This window comes from Gekko japonicus, unplaced genomic scaffold (assembly GCF_001447785.1).
Source record: "Gekko japonicus isolate JY-2015 unplaced genomic scaffold, Gekko_japonicus_V1.1 scaffold2169, whole genome shotgun sequence".
Classification (NCBI taxonomy): Eukaryota; Metazoa; Chordata; class Lepidosauria; order Squamata; family Gekkonidae; genus Gekko; species Gekko japonicus.
In genome coordinates, this window is record NW_015174334.1 from 292,121 (window position 1) to 314,009 (window position 21,889).

General features: G+C 45.2%; 2 protein-coding genes across 2 annotated transcripts in view; one reads left to right on the top strand and one right to left on the bottom strand.

The window, feature by feature from the left end:
- LOC107121352 (chemokine-like factor) overlaps positions 1-2,297 on the bottom strand; it is a 9,643-nt gene extending 7,346 nt beyond the window's left edge. The window contains exon 1 of the mRNA XM_015424266.1: positions 2,250-2,297. Within this exon, the coding sequence (XP_015279752.1) occupies positions 2,250-2,297 (48 nt within the window). The remainder of the gene's footprint in view (positions 1-2,249) is intronic.
- A 328-nt stretch (positions 2,298-2,625) lies between these two features.
- On the top strand, positions 2,626-21,528 carry TK2 (thymidine kinase 2, mitochondrial). Its single transcript, XM_015424269.1, has 10 exons — positions 2,626-2,765; positions 4,520-4,557; positions 5,568-5,642; positions 7,304-7,357; positions 7,593-7,682; positions 14,579-14,652; positions 16,195-16,283; positions 18,159-18,238; positions 18,965-19,045; positions 20,074-21,528. Exons 1-10 carry the CDS (start codon positions 2,759-2,761, stop codon positions 20,170-20,172), a joined length of 687 nt encoding a protein of 228 aa, XP_015279755.1. The 5' UTR covers positions 2,626-2,758; the 3' UTR covers positions 20,173-21,528.
- Positions 21,529-21,889: the final 361 nt, after the last annotated feature.

Genomic DNA, 21,889 nt, shown 5'->3' on the forward strand with positions numbered 1-21,889 from the left:
GGCGGTCCTACTCGCCGCAGGCCGGCCAGGAGGCGTTCAACGTTGGCTCCCGCCAAGCTGATGGATGATGTTCGTTCGGTTATTATTAATTGTGGTTACGATTTCACCCGGGCCCTCGGCTCTGCCATGCGGGGGGCTGGCTGGGTGATCTGTGGCCGTTGCAAAGGGGGTAGCCGAGTTAGGCTGTCGCAGCAAGAGAAAGAAAAGACAGTCCAGTGGCGCCTTAAAGACTGACGACGTTTATTTCGTCGTAAGGTTGATGGGAGTCCCGACCAGTGTTCCCTCTAGGCTGAGTTAGTGTGAGTTAGCTCACAGTTTTTTAGCCTCCAGCTCACACATTTCTGTCTTAGCTCAGGAAGGACGGCCCCAGAGCAAACTAATGTATGCAGTAGCCAAATCACTTGCCCACAACTTTAATGCCAGTAGCTCACAAAATATAATTTTTGCTCACAAGACTCCACCGCTTAGAGGGAACATTGGTCCCGACTCCATGCGGCTTAATGTGGCTGCCGTGAAGATAGATCTCCAGGTGGGGTCGCCTGTTGGTCTGAAGCAGCAGAACAAAGTTTGAGTCCAGGGGCACGTTTAGGACCAACCAAGTTGAATTCTGGGTCTAAGCTTTCGTGTATTGCTCTTAAAGGTCATCTCATCTGATGAAGTGTGCATGCACACGAAAGCTTAGACCCAGCATAAAACTTGGTTGGTCTTAATGGTGCCCCTGGACTCAAGCGACTCCCCCCCTCCAGTATGAGCTTTCCAGCGTCGCAACCCACTTCGTCAGATGGATAGATATGACGTCGTAAGATACCTTGGGCTAGTCTGCCTCTCTCTGCTCTCCCTGACCTACCTCGTAGCAGGCCCGTAGCTAACATGGGGCCCACGGGGCCTGGCCCCCTTGTGTTTCTTCTGGGCCCCCTCCCTCCAGGGCTGCCCCCAAAGTGCTCCAACTTACCACCTGCACTGTACTTCCATTTAATTAGCTGGTGGGCCCCCCCAAGGCCCCCTCCCAAGGAATTCCCTAGCTACGGGGCTGCCTCGTAGGGACATTATTCTGAGGGTAGAACGGAGGATGGCAGATCAGAAAAGGGCAACTCGAATGATAAAAGGGTTGGAACACTTTCCCTATGAAGAAAGGTTAAGGCGCTTAGGGCTCTTTAGCTTGGAGAAACGACGGCTGAGGGGTGACATGATCGAGGTTTATAAGATTATGCATGGGAAAAAGCAGGTAGAGAAAGAGGTACTTTTCTCCTTTTCTCACAATACAAGAACTCGTGGGCACTCCATGAAATTGCTGAGCAGTCGGGATAGAACAGATAAAAGGAAGTACTTCTTCACCCAAAGAGTGATTAACACTTGGAATTCACTGCCACAGGAACTGGTGGCGCTACAAGCATGGACGGCTTCAAAAGGGAATTAGATAAGCATATGGAGCAGGGTCCATCAGTGGCTATTAGCCTATAGATAGGGACTCTGGGGCAAGTGATGCTCTGTCATCTTGGTGCTTGGGGGGTCAACAGTGGGAGGGCTTCTGGTATTTCTGCCCACTGTGTGATACAGAGTGTTGGACTAGATGGGCCTTTGGCCTGATCCAACATTGGCATTTCTTATGTTCAGTGTTGTAAGCCGCCTTGCGTTGCGGTTGTGGAGAAAAGAGGGATGTAAAGCCCTGAATAAATAAGAATGCCCGCCCTTCTGCAAACCACCCTTCTAGGAGAGAGGCAGTCTAATCGTAGTTTGGGGTTTATCCCCACCTCGTGTTTCCAATGTGGACTTTAAACGCTGGAATAAAATTGCAATATGGAGATATTCATTCGTGACACTTAAACACCCCCCTGAGGTTCCTCTGTGCGGTATGCGTGCACTTATGAATGTTCAGGCAGGTAGTCGGAAGAAGAGATCCCCACTTAAAAAGCCAGCATTGGTTTGTATAGAAGAAGATCCGACCTCGGGACAAAAGGCGTATTTGATTAGCGGCCTGGTCTGTTTTTGCTTTCCACACGCGGCCACAAATAGCGGGAGGGGGGTCCGAAGAGTTTGAGCGCTCCGATCCTGTGCATGTTTACTTGGAAGTAAGGGCTCCTCTTTTTGTAGCAGGAACTCCTTTGCATATTAGGCGACACACCCCTAACTAGCCAATCCTCCGAAAGCTTACATTAGCCCCTTTAAGAAGTGCTCTGTAAGCTCTTGGAGGATTGGCTACATTAGGGGTATGTCGCCTAATATCCAATACCCAGTCAGCTTTTGCTCACAGGGAAAAGCGCCTTGGCTTGCAACTCCAGTCGATGCGTGTCCCACATTGTGCCATTTACAAATCCGGGACCCCAGCTTCTCTTTAAGGTTGCACGGGATGCGTCAGAAGGAATTAAGCAAACGAAAGCGAACCTGCCTTTCTGAGAACACTTTGCTGGGCGAGAGTCAGCCCCGCTGAGTTGACCTGACCGGAATTGCTTATCTAACGGGAAGCTCTGCGCCTTTAAAAGGCTGCCTCTCGCCCGGCACGGCCTTCGCTTGCTTGCGTGGGGCGCTCGGATTGGACCCAGGAAGCAAAACGTTTGCAGCGGCCGGCAGGCAGGAAGCGAGCGAGTCGGCTCCGGCAGCATCGCTGGGTTTTGCACACTTCCTCCGGCTCCTGCGGGGTATCCGAGGGGCTCAGCCTGCTTTCGGCTTCGGTAGCTGGAAGGCCAGGCCGAGCTCTCCTCCGCAGACAGACAAGCGCGGCCGACGCACGACTGATTCCCACGAGGACGCCGTCGCCTATATGTCCGGTAGCAGCTTCTTTATTAAATGCATATCAGAGCACCCTGAATCAAATCCCAGGACGTCCTCTTCTAGCCTGTCTCAAGAATCCCTTTTCGCGTGTTTGACAGATGCAGGCAGTCATACAGCCTCATGCGTCATATTAAATGCATATCAGAGCACCCTGAATCAAATCCCAGGACGTCCTCTTCTAGCCTGTCTCAAGAATCCCTTTTCGCGTGTTTGACAGATGCAGCCAGTCATACAGCCTAATGCGTCATATTTATTGATGCTCTATATTTAGTATTCTTTTGGGCCCATGATGCATTTTAATTGACTCCCACGGTTTACTGTACTGTAGTAATATTTACCCTAGTCATACAGCCTAATGCGTCATATTTATTGATGCCCTATATTTAGTATTCTTTTTGGCCCATGATGCATTTTAATTGACTCCCATGGTTTACTGTACTGTAGTAATATTTACCCTTGGTTCTTGATTCGCTCACAATCTGCAAAACAACAACAACCCATACACATATGTTTTGTAAAACATCAACTAGGAATTCTCCCGCCCCACTTTCTGGTCCCCCTGTGTATCTAAAAATACCCTGGCTGACTTCTTTGAAAATGGCATATTATATTTGCAAGAGTAAGACCGCTTTTGGCAATAACTGCAAAATGACTGCTATCTATCTAAAGTGTGCGTATGTTTCTAACACAGAAGTAACATCTATAGCCAGTAGGCTATAGCCAGAGAGTCCAAAGCAGCCATTTTCTACAGGGGAGCCCATCTTTTTCATCTGGAGATCAGATGTGATTCCAGAAGATCTCCAGACCTCACCTGGAAGGTGGCAACCCTAGTTCCTTTGTCAGGAGCCCCGTCAATTTAATCAATGAGACGCTGCTTTGAACTGGTGGTTTAGAAATGCCTGTGACCTTCCATAGGCCTGAACCACTTCCGAATGCATAATGGAGAATCTCTTGTTGAAAAGCCCCCCCCCCCCTGAAAATCTCTCTGCATGTTGAATATTTACAAACCAGCACTGAGGATATAATGCTGTAAGAAGATTACACCACGTCCCTCTCTTTCCTGTTTGAATCTTATTTAGCAACATGGGATCTGCTTGGGTTAGCGGCCTTGATATAGTTGTTTCTCAGTATGGTTACAGACTGTACAGAGGACTGTTGTTCCTCTTGATGTTGACAGCATTGTGCATAGTGTGGCTTCTGCCACATCCTGCCTGGTCCTCAACTCCTGTCTAACCACATCCAGCTTCTGTAGGGCTTTGTGATGTGCAGCTGGGTGGGAGCATCTGTTCTATGTAGGGTTGCTGACAGCCTGGAGAAAAAAAATGTCTTGCCCTTTAAATAGAGGGTCAATGGAATGTTATTTACTGGGTGATGTTCCATGCCATAAAAGAGTTTTGAGTGTCCATTTCCACACATTAAACCTCTGTTAAAGGGGCAGGATATATTCCCCTTCCGGCTGTGTCTTGCAGCATTGTGGTGGTACGACAGTACTTAAATGTGATTCAACTTGCTATTTTGGCTTTGCGCAGTGGACCATAACTCCCAAGACTCTGAGTGGAAAAATCTCTCAAAGTGACTTCGGTAACAAATATATAATACTTAATTTGTCCTTGCAATGCAAAATATAAAGTGAATGGTGCACAGCAGGGGAGTTCAATGAAATTTAAACTTATTTGCTAACTCAAATTAATGACTGTCACAGCTCAGATGTACAATAATTTAAGTAGCTTTGTCTTTATTTATTTTTTAGATAAACACCTGGCAAATGGAGGAGAGAAAAAAACATTTGTAAGTAAGAAATCTGTCTACATTAGTAATTGCAAAGTTTATGGGATAATGAAGTTGTTATTAGGTGTAAAAGGAGTCTTTGTATGAGGCAATTAGGATCCTCCTGTGATCTTGAATGCTTCAGAGATGTGGTCACAGAATTTTTACTGTAAAATATTTATCAAATATAATTTCAAGAAAGGGAGGGGAGGAAGAGCAATTAAATGCCTCATTTTAAACAAAATAACTCATTTTATGTATTATGTACCCTTTTTATAATTTACCAAACTCGTTGTTTTAGAAAAATTGGATGATGCTTGCTAATATTTCAGAATTACTACCTCATAAACTTCCTACTATTAAGTTAGTCAAATTATCTAATGTACTAATACCTAGAACAAATCTATTCTTAATAAACCAAAGAAACTGTAATCATTACCGGCTTTAAGCGAGACAAAAGGAACTGTATGTTTATTTCTTAGTGGTCTCTGTGCAACTTACATATCCAAAGTCTGGTTATAAGTGAAAGTTTCACATTGAAATATGTAAGAGAGGATCAATAGCTGCGTCACATCCACACTTTTCTTATCCGCACAGCTGTTCAAAAAGGTTAACGAAAAATGCAAAAGTCACTGATCTTGAAAACTGGAAATGTTAAAATTAATCAAGAATCCAGCACCAGCACCTATTCACCAATCCTCCTTTTGCCATTTTGTATCCTCCAAATCCATCATTCCCTTTCCTCAGGATAACACTGCATCTCTCTCTCTTTCCAAACATTCTGGCACAGAAGTGGGAATTACTGATCAAGACCTTTGTCACTCTGTGGCTTCTAAGAAAACCCCAAACTCTCAAATTTTACACACTTAGAGATTCCCCAGGAGTGGTAAACCTTTGGTACTGTTGTTCACATACGGAATGGGGATTACATCTATCACTTTCTCCCTGCAGAGTTTGTCAACTGTCATTTTTAGCCTGATTTACCAACTCTTCATTTCGTTCTGAAACCTTGGTATTGTTTCTTCCGCCAGATCTGCATCGAAGGGAACATTGCAAGTGGGAAAACAACATGCCTGGATTATTTTGCCAAAAACTCTAATATTGAGGTGATTGGATTTGAAACTTCTCTGTATGCCATCAAATTTTTACACACCTTTTCTTTGGGGCCTTGATCCTGGGCCTTGTTTTCACTGAGGAGGTAAACCTATGAAGTTTCACAGCTCAGACATGGCCTTAACACCTCAGTAAAAACTCATCCTCAGTCTGGCTTCTATTTTAACTACGCTGGACCTGGAGCTCCCATGATTTCGATTTGGGGTTTTTTTTTGTAATTCATTTGCCCTCTTTCCACAGTTATAGTGTGAACCTGGAAACTGCTGAGGGGGTATGGAACATGGAGGGCGGCTAGCTTAGCAGTTCCTTCCTAATCCTATCTCTTTCCTCTGTTTTAGGGAAAAGGTCCAACGGGCCCTATTCTAAGCCAGTACTTGGCTAGTGGCCCAGTGTATAGAGTCTTATGCACAGTGCAGTGGAATTCAGGATATATAAGAATTCTCTGCGTCTGTGAGATGAGGAGATGGCTGCCGACAGGCTGCAGTTAGGACTGCTAGCTCTGTGTTGGGAAATACCTGGAGATTCTGGAGGTGACGCCCGAGGAGGGTGGGGTTTGGGGAGGGGCTTTAGTGGGGTAGAATGTCATAGAGTCCACTTTCCACAGCAGCCTTCTTTCCCACTGATCACTGTTGCCTGGAGATCAGTTGTAGTAGCGGGAGATCTCCAGCCACTGCTTGGAGGTTGGCAACCCGAGCTGTGGTGGGGCCCTGGAAGCACAACATGTTTACAAGGGTTCCCAAGTTGGAAATGTTTAAGGCATGCTGAGCGAGGTATGGTGTAATTTGCATTGTGATCTTAAGTAGGTGCTCTTGCCCGAGAATGTCAGAAGTGCTTGCTGGATCAGATACACCTAGACCAGCATTCTGTGCAAGAACCCCAGGAACCACTGAGGCAAGTTGGCCGGTAGTCCACCAATGGCTCACAGCCTGTCCCTTGTCAGCGCAACCAGTGCTGTGTTCTTAATTCAGTTTGCATGTTGTCTCTCCAGGGGTATGGTTGAATTTCTTGAATGGCTTTATCTAGACCAGAGAAATTAGGCTGTTAGACTTGCTGAAAACCTATCTATGGCTGCGGTCACACGGAGCATTAGCCACGCTACAGAGACGGAAGATAGGCGGATTTTCCGGGCGCGATCACAGTGCCACATCTGGGAAGCGTAGAGCTCCCGTGGCTTACCCAAGGCTTCACTCCGAAGATGCGCGGTAAAAAACTAGTACCTCGGAGGTACTAGTTTCCGGAAACCGCAGGGCAAGGGCGGGCGCGTGATTGCATTTCTGGTGGAATCCCATGGCATCCGGCGCCCGCCCATGTCCCCTTGCAAAAAGTTTTTTTTTTTCCCCAAGTGTCCTCGGGATGTGCACAAGCACCCAACGGGGCATGCGCACACGTCGGTGTACAGGAAAAAAACCAATCTGTTTGCCGCGGCGCACCGCTTCTTTGCAACGCCGCAGGATTGTGGTGTGATCAGCACCTGCCCCTTACCACGGGACCTCTATGGGATGTCTGCTTGCGCAACCGCGCATTATTTTGCCCCGGGGCAAACAGCCACGCTTCCCCCCCGCATTTTCCTGCCCGTGTGACCGCAGCCTGTGTGTGTGTGTGTGTGGGGGGGTGGGTGCAGATGCATTGAACTACTTTTTCTTTTTGATCTCAGGTGTTGACTGAACCAGTGTCTAAATGGAGGAATGTTTGTGGTCACAGCCTTTTGGTGAGTCACAAGGACAAATCCCTCACTGTCATGTACAGCTGTGCCTTTTTTCCCTAATGTGGGTTGTGATGATTTAAAACACACAAAACCCACCCACCCCCGCTGCCTGAACTCTTGTTACTTTGGTCACTGTGTTAGAAAAAAACTTTCATTACATACACTTCCACATCCTGTCGTAACGCGTTGCGCTAGCTAATCAGAATGGTCATGATAACGTCGTTTCTCTTGACTCTAGGGCTTAATGTACCAAGATGCATCACGTTGGGGCATAACGTTACAGACTTATGTGCAGCTTACCATGTTGGACCAGCACACAAGGCCAATGGTATGTCGGAAGGTTTTTTTGCTGATAATACTGAAGGTCACATCCCAAATGACAGCGAAACCTAGGTTCATATAATTGCCTCTGCTCACATTCAACCTGTATTACTGTTGACACCCGTGGGTTGAAAATCTTATTGTAAGTTCCATGGGAGTAGCACCTGTCCCCTTACTAGCCTGACTTTGTCAGTGCTTGGGAGTTAAGCCATGTTGGCTACGGTTAGTACTTGGATGGGAGATCGCCAAGGAAGACTGGGGTTGCAGTGAAGAAGGCGGCAATGGCAAACCACCTCTGCTCATGTCTTGTCTTGGAAACACCATGGTCCTGGGGTTGCCATGAGTCAATTGTGACTTCACACCGCATTATTGTTGTTGTTGTTGTTAATTTTCTTTGCAAAATACCATGTGCCGTGATGGGGGGTATATAAAGTAGTTGTAAGCTGTTTGCACGTGGAAAAGAAGCCGGTGGTTGTTTTTTTAAATTGCTGCATTAGCCTCGTAGTTCGCATTGCCAAGAGACCTTTTCCCTCTTATTTCATTCAGGCCCAGTGTCGAGCCATTCAGGGTCTCAATACATTTTAACATTTCCCTCATGTCTTTCCTTCCCCTTCTGTTTGACTAACCGTGTACTGTTAGTTCTGTGCTGGGAACTTAAAACTGAGCACGCACAGGTCTGATTTAAATCAAGATTGTGATGCACGAGGAGAGAGGGGCTTAATTCCCCCTCATGCCATTGTCCTGTTCTGAAATTACCCTAGGGAGTGTTCTTTGTCCCACTATGGAGCCCCCAGAGGGGCAAATAGCAACCCTGTGAGGCTCTCCATCGTTGTTGTTCTGTGCAGTCCCACATGGGAACGAAGCAGGTGCACAGGCCAGCTGCCAAAAGATTTTCTAGCTAGGCTAGTAACAGAGCAGGAGGAGCCCCTCCCAACTGGAGCCGCTGGAGCCGTTTTCCTGCCCAGTGGTCATGTGCTCTGGGGAGGGGCTCCACACTCTCCCTCAGTTCTCTCTTTGCCACTGCTGCAGAAGAACACTTCTTAGTTAGCTCCTCAGTGTGTGTGTTCTCTCTCTCTCTCTCTCTCTCTCACACACACACACACAGACACAGAAAAAAGATGTTGTTCAAGAAATGCTCGCTTTGTTCAATGAAGATGATTAGAACGGATGAGCAGTCTGCTTGTTTGTTGTGTTTGGGTGAGAGCCATAATGTATCGGCAGGTAAAATCTGCCAGCAGTTTACTCCCAAAGCCAAGGCCGACCAAGCCTCCCAACTTAAAGCTGCTTTATGGGAAAAGGATCTCTCTACGTCGGCCAACCTGGCAGCAAAAACATCTGCCCCGGTACAACAGCCTGTTTTCTCCGCTCCCAAACCGGTCTCTTGACTGTGTTTCTCATCCTCCGCTGGTGATCTTGGCCCACTGGGTTCCAAGTTTGGACTCAAACTGTAGATGTTCCATTCTGAGAATGCTCCGAACAGATCATCTTCGGAACTATCACCGAAGAAACAGAGGTTGAAGTTAAAACATAAATCTCATCAGTCAGGTTCTACAGAACTGGCCAAATGTTTGGAACCAAAGAAATCAGATTGGAACCGAAGAAATCAGATTCAAAGGATCCGGTTCTGAAGACTGTTGACAAGGTCAGCAGACACACTATCCTGTGCCTCCATCTCCCGTTTGCCTGTCACTGGCATGTTCCCCCATCAATATGTAAACTGGCACCAGCAGTCAAGATACCTGCAGATCTTGTCCCAAGACCTCCTGTCCCAGCTTCTCAGTGGGTTCCTTGGGGACCATGGCAACAATATCCTTGCTGTCACCCTCCTCAGTGCCATCCAGTAGGGTCAGAGCCATCAGAACCACGCATAGAACTGGTGGGTCAAATGATGGAACGACCGCAGACACCTGTGTACTGGACTGCCCATTCAGGACCGATCACTTATGGTTTTGAAGCTGAGGAAGAACACAGGTCCATAGCTAACTCCGGGGTGGCTTTGGAACCATCCCCTGACAACGTCGGGGACTGTGATCCGGTGTCACCGAGTGAGGACTTGTATCTTTACTTGGAACAGCTGGTGCGGATGGCACAATTGTTGGATATCCAGATCATGTCTTTGGATGCTAAACCCTGAGACAAGATTCTAGGTTGATTCTACCGATCCTTCAGGGACTGTAGCCTTTTCAGTCCTGGAAGGAATTCCTGAAATGGCAAAAGCTTTTTGGGGAAAACTATCCTCCATCCCTGCCATGTCACAAAAGGTAGAAACTATGTATAGGGTTCAGAAGGAAGCCTGTCCCTTCCTTTTCACCCATCCTGCTCCATCCTCTTTAATAACTGAGGAGATGCAGGCCAAGCAGACAGTCGGTTCCCATTCCACTCCAGCTGATAAAGAGAGTAGAAAAATCGATGCCTTAGAAAACCTATGCATCACAATCGTTAAACCTTAGAATAGCTAATTACCAAGCTATTATGTCAGCTATTATGTCAACTTTTCCTGTAGGAGAAAACTGCTCCTTATCTAGACCAGCTTCCTGATGATAAGAGGTCTTTAGCCAAAGTCATCCAAACAGAAGTGCTTAGACTCTCAAAGCAACAGTTGAATGTGGGCAAGCAGGCAGTCGATGCTTTGGTGTTCACAGTGGCTTCAGTTATAATCCTGAGAAGACATGCTTGGCTAAGTTCAACAGCTCTCCCTCTTGAAACATGCACTTGGGTGGAGGACTTTACCTTTTGACGGCCGTTCGCTTTTCTCATCTGATGAATTCCTGCAACAAATCAAGAAAAAATTGACAAACTGCTCGCTCCTTTGGAATAATTAAATCCCAGGCCCCTCTGTACAGGCCTAAAGATCATTTGAGGTTCCAGCTGTCCTACCAGAGCTTCCAGTGTCCTTACCATCAACAGACTTACCAGTATCCTCAACAAAGGTCCTCCTCCCAGCCTTCCCAACAGAATCAGCGTAGGTCTCACTTGAGGTCCAAGTCTCGTCATGATCAACACCAGATTTCAAAGGACCACATGCAAGCCTCCAAGCCTTCCTTCTGATTAATGCTGGGTGACAATGCACCTCACCCCTCTTTCCAGGATGGTTTGTCGAGGTTCTTACAAGAGTGGCACAACATTACCTCCGATTCCTGGGTTTTGTCCATTGTTAAAACGGGCTACTGTTTAGAGTTTGCCCACTTACCTCCAGTGATAACTGCTGCTCAAGCAGTTGACAGTGTTTTTCCAGAGTTGATTACCGAGTGGAAGGTTTTGTTGGCAAAGGGTGCACTTCAAAGTTTAAACCCCTCTGCTTCAATGTTTGGTGGTGGTTCCAGAATTTTCCTGGTTAATAAAAAAAAAGATGGTGGTTTACGCCCTATTTTGGATATGAGGAGTTTCTTCCTCAAAGTACGTACATTTGGAATGGTTTCCTTGGTTTCGGTTTCACAATTGCTCAGCTCAGGAGGTTGGTTCGCAGTCTTGGATGCATATTTTCGCATTCGCATTCATGTGGATTATAGGAAGTATTTACGGTTCTTAGTTCAAGAAACCCCTTATGAGTATAAGGTGCTTCCTTTTGGTTTGGCCACTGCTCCTCAAGTGTTTACCAAATGTATGACAATAGTAATTGCCCATTTAAGATCTACGGGTTGCTCTGTCTTCCCCTATTTAGGTGACTGGCTGCTTACTGCCCCTTTTGCTCCAGAACTCCAGAGACATTTGTCATGGGCTCTACAAACTTGCCAAAAGCTCAGCTTACAGATTAACTGGAAAAAGTCAAACCTAGTTCCCCGCCAACGAACATCCTTTATTGGGGCTAGGCTAGATTCTCTTTCCGATCGAGTATTTTTGCCTTATCAATTAAACGCATGGTCGAGCAATTCGTGTTTAATCGCTTTCAGAAAGCTGTTGCCATCCAAAGATTGTTGGGTCTAATGGCTTTGACCACCTTCACTGTTCCCTTTGCCCACCTGAGAATACGGCCATTACAGAATTGGTTCATAAGAGTCTTTAACCACATTCTGCCATTATTCTATCCCCTGGGGGATTCTGAAGGAATCGCGATGGTGGACCCTTGATTAACATACTGACAGGAGGCCTCAATCAGCGTCTGCCACTTTTTGATGAGGCATTCAGTTGACTGAAGTGTGCAAGGCAGCCACCTGGTTGTCTCTGGACACCTTCATTAAGCAGTACTCTGTAGATGTCGATACAAGAAGGGAGATGCCAGTGGGGACAGCAGTCTTGCATTCTATTTTCCAGTGAACTGCTCAACCCCACCACCCGGTAAGTCAGCTTGTTAGTCTCTTATGTGGGACTGCACAGGACAACGGCAGTGAAAATAGCATGGCACTTCTTTGTAACTGTTATTCATCGAGTTGTCACTGTGCAGGCACACATTCCTCCCCCACTGTGAGCTATTTCTCTATTGTCATTTTTTTAAAAAAAACCTCTGCTCATAGTGGCAGCTCAGGAGATCTGAGGGAGAGTGTGGAGCCCCTCCTTGTAGCACATGACTGTTGGGCGAGGAAACGGCTCCGGTGTCTCCAGTTGGGAGGGGGTCCTCCTGCTCTGTTACTAGGCTAGCTAAAGAATCTTCCGGCAGCCGGCCTGCACACCTGGACAGTTCCCATGTGGGACTGCACCGAGACAGCCCGATGAACAATAGTTACAGTTAAGTTCAGTGATGTTTTTCAGGTTGGGAAAACAGTGCAGGGGGCAAGGCTGAAGACTCCCCACTTGCAGCAATTCCAATCTGATCTGGGTCCGTGTGTGCCTGCGATTAAGTTCCCAGGACAGACCTCACAATATAGATTTGATTGTGTGGGCCCAGGGAAGATCTGAGGGGGAAAATACCACAATGAGTAGTTAGGCCTTCAGTTAGCCTTTTAGCTCATTCCTGTGTTGCCATTTTAGCTGCAGTGGCCTTTTTTGTGACTATTAAAATAGCTTCATTTCTTTATGGATTTTATACCCCACTTTTCTTCCCACTGGGGGATCCAAAGGGGTTTACAACATCGTTCTCCCCATCTTTGGTTTATTTTCACAACAGCCTGTGAGATAGGTTAGGCTGAGAGCGTGTGACTGGCCCAAGGTCACCCAGCAGGCTTCCATGGTAGAGTGTGGGATTGGAACCTGTTGTACTGTGCTGGCTCTCTGGTAAGTGGCACATGCCATTCCCCCTTGTTGTACATATTAGATTCCATGTCAAAAATGAAGTCAAATGAGGAGGAAGTTCTTGTATTTTATTGTAATGAAATACGGAAAACAGTTAGGCCAAAGGACCCATCAAAACTGACTGCTTTCTTCTCAGCATAATCAGGAAACATGCCTCAATTAATAGGAAAACAATTAGATCAAATAGTTAACCAAAAATTGACAACTTTCTTCTTTTTCTTCTTCATCTTCTTCTTGAGCATATTCTGAACATATTCAGGAAATACATGATATTTTATATATGGACTGACATCATCAAGAAAACAATATTCAAACAGCATAATTGGTTACAAAAGACAGTGGTAATTTGAGTAATAATCCTCTGATTGGCCAGATATAAAGAAACATATCTACGTCAAACTTTTTACTTAACCTAACCTAAATGATAATGGGCAAGGATTCTTCATATCAGACTAAAATCTTATCTGACCTAGACATTGAAAGGTTTGCCCTAAGAACTACAGAATCATGAACTTTGTACCTATTATGTTGTCTGCTAATAATATCAGACCTACAAGAGGAAAGCCTTCTATATAACAGGCCTTTCTAACATCCTAATAAAATATTACTTAAGGAATAAATCTATAAAAACCAGAGAAATATGAATATGAACAATCAAGAAGGAAAAAACCTATATATGGAAATCTTTATATTTCCATTCATACTACACCCTGTACTTGACACCAGGGGACTAAGGCCATTTCAAAATGGGAGGACCAAGATTCCATTGGTGGCCCCAGCAGTCACATGGCTCCAAGCATGGCTATTGCTGCCCCAGTGAAGAGGGCAGGTCAGAGTGCTGGAGAACTGGTATCTTGTGCTTCATGATGCAGAATTTGTCTATCTTTTAGACTTATTTCAGGACAAAGTTCTTTGTTTTGTCGGGCTTATGGGTGTGGTGAGGTTGTTTTGTTTACATGCAACTATAATGTATGCAAGTATTGCTGCAGGTCTGAAGTAGTTCTTTTTTCCACCCATCTGTAAAGACTGCAAGTTCACTTCTCCAGTCTTTGAAAGGAGACAGATCTGCAAAAATTTTTTTACCTTCCAGTGGCTCCGAAGAAAAGTACATAAGAACATAAGAGACGCCAATGTTGGATCAGGCCAAAGGCCCATCCAGTCCAACACTCTGTGTCTCACAGTGGCCAGAAATACCAGTGCCATCAGGAGGTCCACCAGTGGGGCCAGGACATTAGAAGCCCTCCCACTGTTGACCCCCCCCAAGCACCAAGAAGACAGAGCATCACTTGCCCCAGAGCCCCTATCTATACCTTGTGGCTAATAGCCACTAATGGCCCTCTGCTCCATATGCTTATCTAATTCCCTCTTGAAGCCGTCCATGCTTGTAGCCGCCACCACTTCCTGTGGCAGTGAATTCCATGTGTTAATCACTCCTTGGGTGAAGAAGTACTTCCTTTTATCCGTTCTAACCCGACCGCTCAGCAGTTTCATGGAGTGCCCACGAGTTCTTGAATTGTGAGAAAGGAAGAAAAGTACCTCTTTCTCTACCTGCTCTTTCCCATGCATAATCTTATAAACCTCGATCATGTCACCCCTCAGTCGTCGTTTCTCCAAGCTAAAGAGCCCTAAGCGCTTTAACCTTTCTTCATAGGGAAAGTGTTCCAACCCTTTTATCATTCGAGTTGCCCTTTTCTGCACTGTAAAATCACCGAACATCTCTTGTCTATTAATTTGCAGACTTCTCCCATAAGAATGATGGAGAGATCAATTCACAGCGCAAAGTACATCTTTGTGGAAAACCTGTATCGGAGGTGCGGTACCCAGCGTCTTGTCTGTTTCAGCTGTGTTCATTTTCATGTGGAAAACCTTGCGCTCTCACTTTTGGTTTATTCTGCATTTCTCATTGGAAAATACTACTGTACTAGTTTATCCAACTTAATCCAATGTATTGTGTCATATTATAAGCATTGGCAGGAAACCGCAGCTAATTAAAAAAATTTATGCAAATTAAGCGCATTGTTTTTGTGAGCTGCGTCAAGCAGCTGTCTGAAAAGGAGAGGTGCCATATAAATATTCTAAACAAATAAAGCACAGTATTCAAATGTCATGAAACCCAGCTCCACTGGGTGATTGTGGGGGGGGGGGGGGCCGGCGTCATCTCATCTGGGGTTAATGCACTTGGAATGAGGTTACTTGTAGAAAGAACCACATTGGTCTGTTGTAGCCTGATATTTGCCACATTCACGTGCATGACATTCAAACTGTGTCTGTTGCATGTAACCGAGCCATTGCTAGTTGCATGACATAAATGCCCAGACAGCTCTCTCTGATGATCAGTTCTTCCTTCCTATCCTTAGCGCTGGAGCATTTATGATCTTCTTTTGAAAATGGGGGGAAAAACAGTTTGTTTTTTTAAGCCACAAGGTGGCAGCTGTGTAACACAGTCATTTTGGGCAATACTACATTTAGGTTATTGAAAAGTGCAGATCTGGGCATGCAAGAATTGATCTGAAAAGTTTCCCTGTTCAGTGCAGTCTGTATGGAAAACAAGATATATCTAATAGCTTTGGAATCACTTTCTCATTTGGACTTTAAGCCGTCAGTTTTTGCCTTCCGCCCCTTATGTATCAGATAGTACGTGCATGTACTGAAAACCTTAAAGGCTGTGTATTTTTTTCCTATTGATTGACTCGAGAGTTAGGAGCTTGCCTCCTTCACCTTTGGATGTTTAATTGTAGAACTGATGCAATCGATATGTGAGATTTGTTGAATTCAATACAGCAAGCTGCAGGGTCATTGATATTATACGTTCCATATCAACCAGCTGCAGCTTAAGCTTTTTTAAAGAGCTTCTGTAACAGCCCGTATCAATTTGAAGATGAGGGAAGAGTCCAGAATGCAAAGTAGAGGTTTTCTGTTTGTAAATTGTTCTAATGCATCCAGTTGCAAGTACTTGTGTGTTTATACATAGTACTAACACATATAAACCATCGTGTAACTTTTAAATGGAGCTACTTAAAAGCTCCTTCAGGTCAACAGATCTTCCAGACAAAAGCTACAGCCAGCCACACTGACGTGCAAAATCCAAAACAAAATCCATATAATGCCTTTTGATTTGGGGCAGCCAGACCCACACAGAACATATGAGGTGTCAGCCAGCTCTCATAGAATTAGTTTTGGCTTTGTTGGGGTACTGGGTTTGGTTAGAAGTCATAGGGTGGATTCTGGAGGGATGCCGGGTAAACACATAGGTACAATTTCAGCAAGGTGAAGGGCTGCTTAAAAGCATTTTACACTGAACTTACCGCAGCTATGCAAATTCTCTGATTTCCCCCCGCCCCCATTTGTTGCAGTGGGAAAATGCCAGAAGTGGATTATGCGGTATTGACAGAATGGTTTGAGTGGATCATCAAGAATTTGGATGTTTCAGTGGATTTAATAGGTAAAATGCATACTTTGTGGTAGTCTGTTTTTTAAAAACGGGAACCTTTCCTGGCAGCTAGATTGTTAGCAGTTGGTTGTGCTGGTGAGCCACGGCCACATTTTACTTTGTATTCAAGGGGTCAGTTGCGTAGCAGCCTGAATAAGAACATAAGAGAAGCCAATGTGGGATGAGGCCAATGGCCCATCCAGTCCAACACTCTGTCACACAGTGGCCAGAAACACCAGGTGCCATCAGGAGGTCCACCAGTGGGGCCAGGACACTAGAAGCCCTCCCACTACCCCCCAAGCACCAAGAGTTCAGAGCACCACTTGCCCCAGCCTGAGAGTTCCTATCTATACCTTGTGGCTAATAGCCACTGATGGACCTCTGCTCCATATGCTTATCCAATTCCCTCTTGAAACCGTCCTTGCTTGTAGCCGCCACCACCTCCTGCGGCAGAGAATTCCATGGGTTAATCACTCTTTGGGTGAAGGAGTACTTCCTTTTATCCGTTCTAACCTGACTGCTCAGCAATTTCACTGAGTGCCCACGAGTTCTTGTATTGTGAGAAAGGGAGAAAAGTACTTCTTTCTCTACCTCCTCTATCCCACGCATAATCTTATAAACCTCGATCATGTCTCCCCTCAGCCATCGTTTCTCCAAGCTAAAGAGCCCCAAGCACTTTAACCTTTCTTCATAGGGAAAGTGTTCCAACCCTTTTATCATTCTAGTTGCCCTTTTCTGCCCTTTTTCCAATGCTATGATAACCTAGTTTAGTTTGAATTTGTCAGAGCCTGGAAGCTAAGCAGGGTTGGCCATGGTCAGTACTTGGATTGGAAGACCACCAAGAAACACTGAGGTTGCTGCATGAAGGAAAGCAAGAGTGAACCACCTCTTGCCTGGAACACTTTAGTTTAGTTTAGGAAAGAGATGACTAAGGGGGGTGGGACATGATAGAGGTTTATAAAACTATGCATGGGGTTGAGAGAGTTGACAAAGATAGATTTTTCTCCCTCTCTCCCAAAAGACTAGCATTTGAGGGCATCCAATGAAGCTGATGGGCAGTAGTTTCAGGACTGAGAAAGGGAAATGCTTCTTTACACAGAGGGTGATTAAAATGTAGAATTTGCTGCCAGATGGCCACGGGAATAAACAGCTTCAAAAGGGGGATTCGATAGATTCACGGAGGGATAGGTCAGTGTGGCTGATAGCCATGGTGGCTGAGGGGAACCTCTATGTTCAGAGATACTAAACCTCTAAATCCCAGAGCCAGGAGGCAACATCAGGGGAAGGCCTCGGCCTCGATGCTGGACTAGATGGACCACTGGTCTGATCCAGCAGGGCTCTTCTTATCTTCTTAACACCCCATGGACGGGGGTCCCCATGAGTCTCTTGTGATTCGACAGCACCTCCTTCTTCTGCATATTGTGTGCAGATGTGGGCCATGCTTTTTAATTCAGCAAAGCAGCTTGGGAAGACTGCTTTAACCCTTTCCCTGTGTACCGCTTCTGCACTCCAAATTACACTTCTCAGTTGCTTTCCACCCCCCTGTGTAAACCCTTCTGTGGGGAGAATGATCTGAAGTGGAGAAACGGGACAGGCAGAGAAAGTGTAAGTCACCTCTGTTCCCCCACCACCACCCTGTTGCTTCTCCACGTGACCTCCACTTTTCAGCCAAAGCTGCTTTTTATTTCCTATAAATGTGCCAAGGTCCCGTAAGACGTGCTTGCACGAAACATGTCGTCATCTCCTAAAAGGGACATTCTCTTTGATAAATGAGATCCGGGATGGGATGGGTGTTTCCAAACAGCCATAAATATACTTTCTTTCTGAGCCTTCCCAAGACCGTGTGAAATAAAAATCATGCTAGATGCGTCTTCTTTTTTATGGCAGTTTATCTGCAGACCTCTCCCGAGACGTGTTACGAAAGGCTGAAAAGAAGGTGCAGAGAAGAGGAAAAGATCATTCCAGTGGTAAGTTGGAAGTCTTTGGATGTAGTTTGGGATTAATTCTTGTGTTTGGCTTTGAAAGCTGGTGACACAAAAAGTTAGCCAGGATAGAATGACAGAGCACAGAGAGCTATGTGAAGCATTATCAAAGGTGTGCATTCCTTGGGCAAAAGAGAAACTAAATGAGCCACAGTCTTTTTCAACATCAACATTGTGCCTTTCAGCCTGAAGATGTGGGAAGTCCCCAGAAATGGGTGGAGAGGGTAACAAACTGGCCGTCCTTTGGGAAGGAAGGGGGATTCTTGTTCCGAGGCATATTTACCCTTTTTACCTGCAGAGATCAAGATATGCTGTTTATTGTCTGTTTATTGATGGGGCAATAAACAGACAATCAGGATAGTTACTGCATGAATACTTTTAAGATACACAGTTGCCCTTGAGAGTGGCTCATGCGTTTGGCGCATGCTGATCACTGGCCGGCACCAGCAGCACTTCATTCCGTAATGCTACCCTGTTTCAACAAAGGGAGCATTTGCACAACTTTTAAGTTTCTTGTTTGCCTGCGTTTTGAATAACAACCCCTCTCCAGGAAGAGGTAACCAAATCAAATGTGAATGTTCGCGTACATTTCATCTATGGTATAACGCTCATGAGTTAAATTACAGTCTAAATCAAACAGTTGTGTGTCCACTACAAAGACAACCTTTAAAAAGCTTCTTTTTTCTCCTTCCACCCCTTTCTGGGATACAGCAATATTTGGAAGCTATTCATCAACTCTATGAGGAGTGGCTCATCAAGCAAACACGGTTTAAGGTTCCTTGTCCTGTGCTCGTAAGTATATATCATTGACATGTTTAGTCCCGTTTGGCAGTGGTGGGGGAACAAGTGTTTTAAGTTGCCTTTAGTAGGACGTATCCAGTGATGTTTGTGGAAAGCAGATCTCCTTTCCACTTCGGTGGGTTTGATTCCATCTTCCCCAAACCTGTCCACCTGGTGACTTTGCAGAGGGCTGGAGGAAGTCTTGATGATGTCACAACCACAGTGCAGCTTGGGTTTAAGTCGTCCAAAATTTGGGAGGCTTCTGTTGCAGTACAAGGCACACTAGGGTCATGGCCAGCTGACTAGACTCGGAGGCTGTTCATGATATGTCATCTGTGGCATTGATGCGTGCACCTAAAGCGCACCTAAAGGTGAAACGAGCAAGTATTGGAGCAAATAAAACCAGACATGTCATTGGAAGGGAAAAATCATAAAACTGCAACTGACTTATTTCGGCCATGTCATGTGGGAGAACTTGCTAGAAAAAGCAATGATGCTTGGATTGGTTAGCAGCAAAAGGAAACTGGGCTGCCAAAGAACAAGGTGGCTAAACACCATAAAAGTAAACTCTTTCAGCCTTTCCTCATAGGACTTGAATTCCAACCCTCTCACCATCCTGGTTGCCCTCTTCCAGACACGCTCAAGCTTGTCAACATCCTTCATAGAATGTGGTGCCCAAAACTGGACACAGTACTCCAGGTGAGGCCTGACCATAGCAGAATAGAGCGGAACTATCACCTCCCGTGATCTGGACACAATGCTTCTGTTAATGCATCCTAAGATTGCATTAGCTTTCTTCACAGCCACATCGCACTGCAGGCTCATGTTTAGCTTGTGATCAACCAGAACACCTAGATCCCTTTCACATGTGCTGCTGTCAAGCCAAGTCCCTCCCATTCTATATCTATGCCTTTGATTTTTTGTACCTAAGTGTAGGACTTTGCAACACTGGCGCTTGTGTGTTTTTAAACATAACTACTTCAGCCTTTGAGGTAAACTTACGGAAGCTTTGTTCTAATGTTTGGTCTCTTGCTTCGAAGGTGCTTCAGGCTGACCAAGACATGCGGGCCATGATCGAGAAATACGAAGAAAACCGGGACCGAATCTTAACCTCCTGCAACATGCAGCAGTGCTTGTAGAAATGCATACATGTTATTGTGCTGTCTGTTTGCAGAACCCAGTCCTAAGGTCGTAGCTGTTACTTAGAGCTCTGTGGTAAACTCCGCATATATGACGGGGTCTTCCGTCACCTCCTCCTAACAGTCTCACCATGTGCCTCTTCTCTGGTGGGTTTCGCAATTCGAAGGAGCTTCAGTGAGGTGCTGTTGGGGGAGAACTGAAATGCCCCAGTGCTTGGACACCAGATCTCAAAGATGTCTCTAGAATGCAGCCTAGAATCAGAAAAGGAACTGGACCCGTCCTCCTGGATCCCAGAATTTCCTTTCCCTGCCGGAAAACTCCCCACCTTGAGTCTCTGTGTTGCCTTGGCAACTCTCCCAAGCAATTTGAGGTTTTAAGTGTGAAGGATTTCCAAAGGGAAAACGAAGCCTGCTTGCTAGGCAGATGTTTCTGACCCCCGCCCTTCTGAGGTCTATTTCAGACGGTTCTTCCACAGTCCCCAAACTGGTTTATGGACTTGGGGCGGTTGAAAGAACAGCTCTGAGGGTCACTCAGTCGGGTGACTTCTTTGGAGGGAAACTGAGGGAACACGTCGAAGGTCTGTTGCACTCTTTTCTGAATAATGATTATGAAGGCTGCAATATTTAACTGGTATTTTTCTGTGTAGAGACTTGAATGAGAGACTAGAAACTTTAAAAAAAAATCCCCCTTCATTTTTTGTTACATTCTGATGACATATTATCCTATTGTGCTGCTGTTACTTTGCTATTTCATGGACAGTTTTCTGAGAGGTTCTTTCTAAAATACACGTATGTTCAAAATCTTATTTGTATTTAATCTGGAAGAAGACAAAGTATAGGGTTGGTTTTTTTAAAGGGTTGAAAACTAGCTGGTGTATGAACAGACAAGTGGTATTGTGTTTTTATTCAAAATTGTCTGCTGTTCTCTTACCACTCATGCATTTAGAAAATTACACAAAACCTGAAGGAAAATAAATGTACCCAATCAGCAGTTTCCCTATTTAGCTGAACAGAATTCTGTTCCCTACCCTGGAGTTCATAATTGGGATTGTCTTAACTTTGCATACAGATTACAGGTATTAATTTATTTAAAGCCTTTATATGCCACCTTTCTACACAAACAGAGTCCCTTCCTTTCAGGTAAACAAGGTGCTTTAAAAAAACAAACAACGGGGTTCACACTCAAATGTTGCAGAATACTTGCTCAGAATGTGTCTGTACTTCAGTCTTGCTACAGGGTCGGCATCCCTGTGGCAACTGTCCTACCCTGCTGTTTAACACTGAGTACAACTCTTGGTGTGAAATGGGACCATCAGACAGTGAGTGTCTGTACTCATGATTATGTCAGACTCAATTGTGTTTCTTTATACACACACACACACACACACACACACACACACATATATATATATAATTTTTGAAAAGCAAAATATAATATAGAGGGGATGCAAAAAGAAAAGAGGGACTATACAACATCAGGATCATCATACACTACAGGATATATAGAACAGAAAAAGTAAGTGTTTCTCACCAACATCCCCTTCACCACGGTTCTAAGACATTTTCTAGAGGATATAATGGTCCTTACTTGAAACAATTTGAATTTCGAATCTGCAACTATATTATTTCCTCATTACTACTTATTCTATGTTATACATCTCATCATTTCTACACACTGGGCACAACTTCCAATATACCAAAGCTTAAAGGAGAGTCT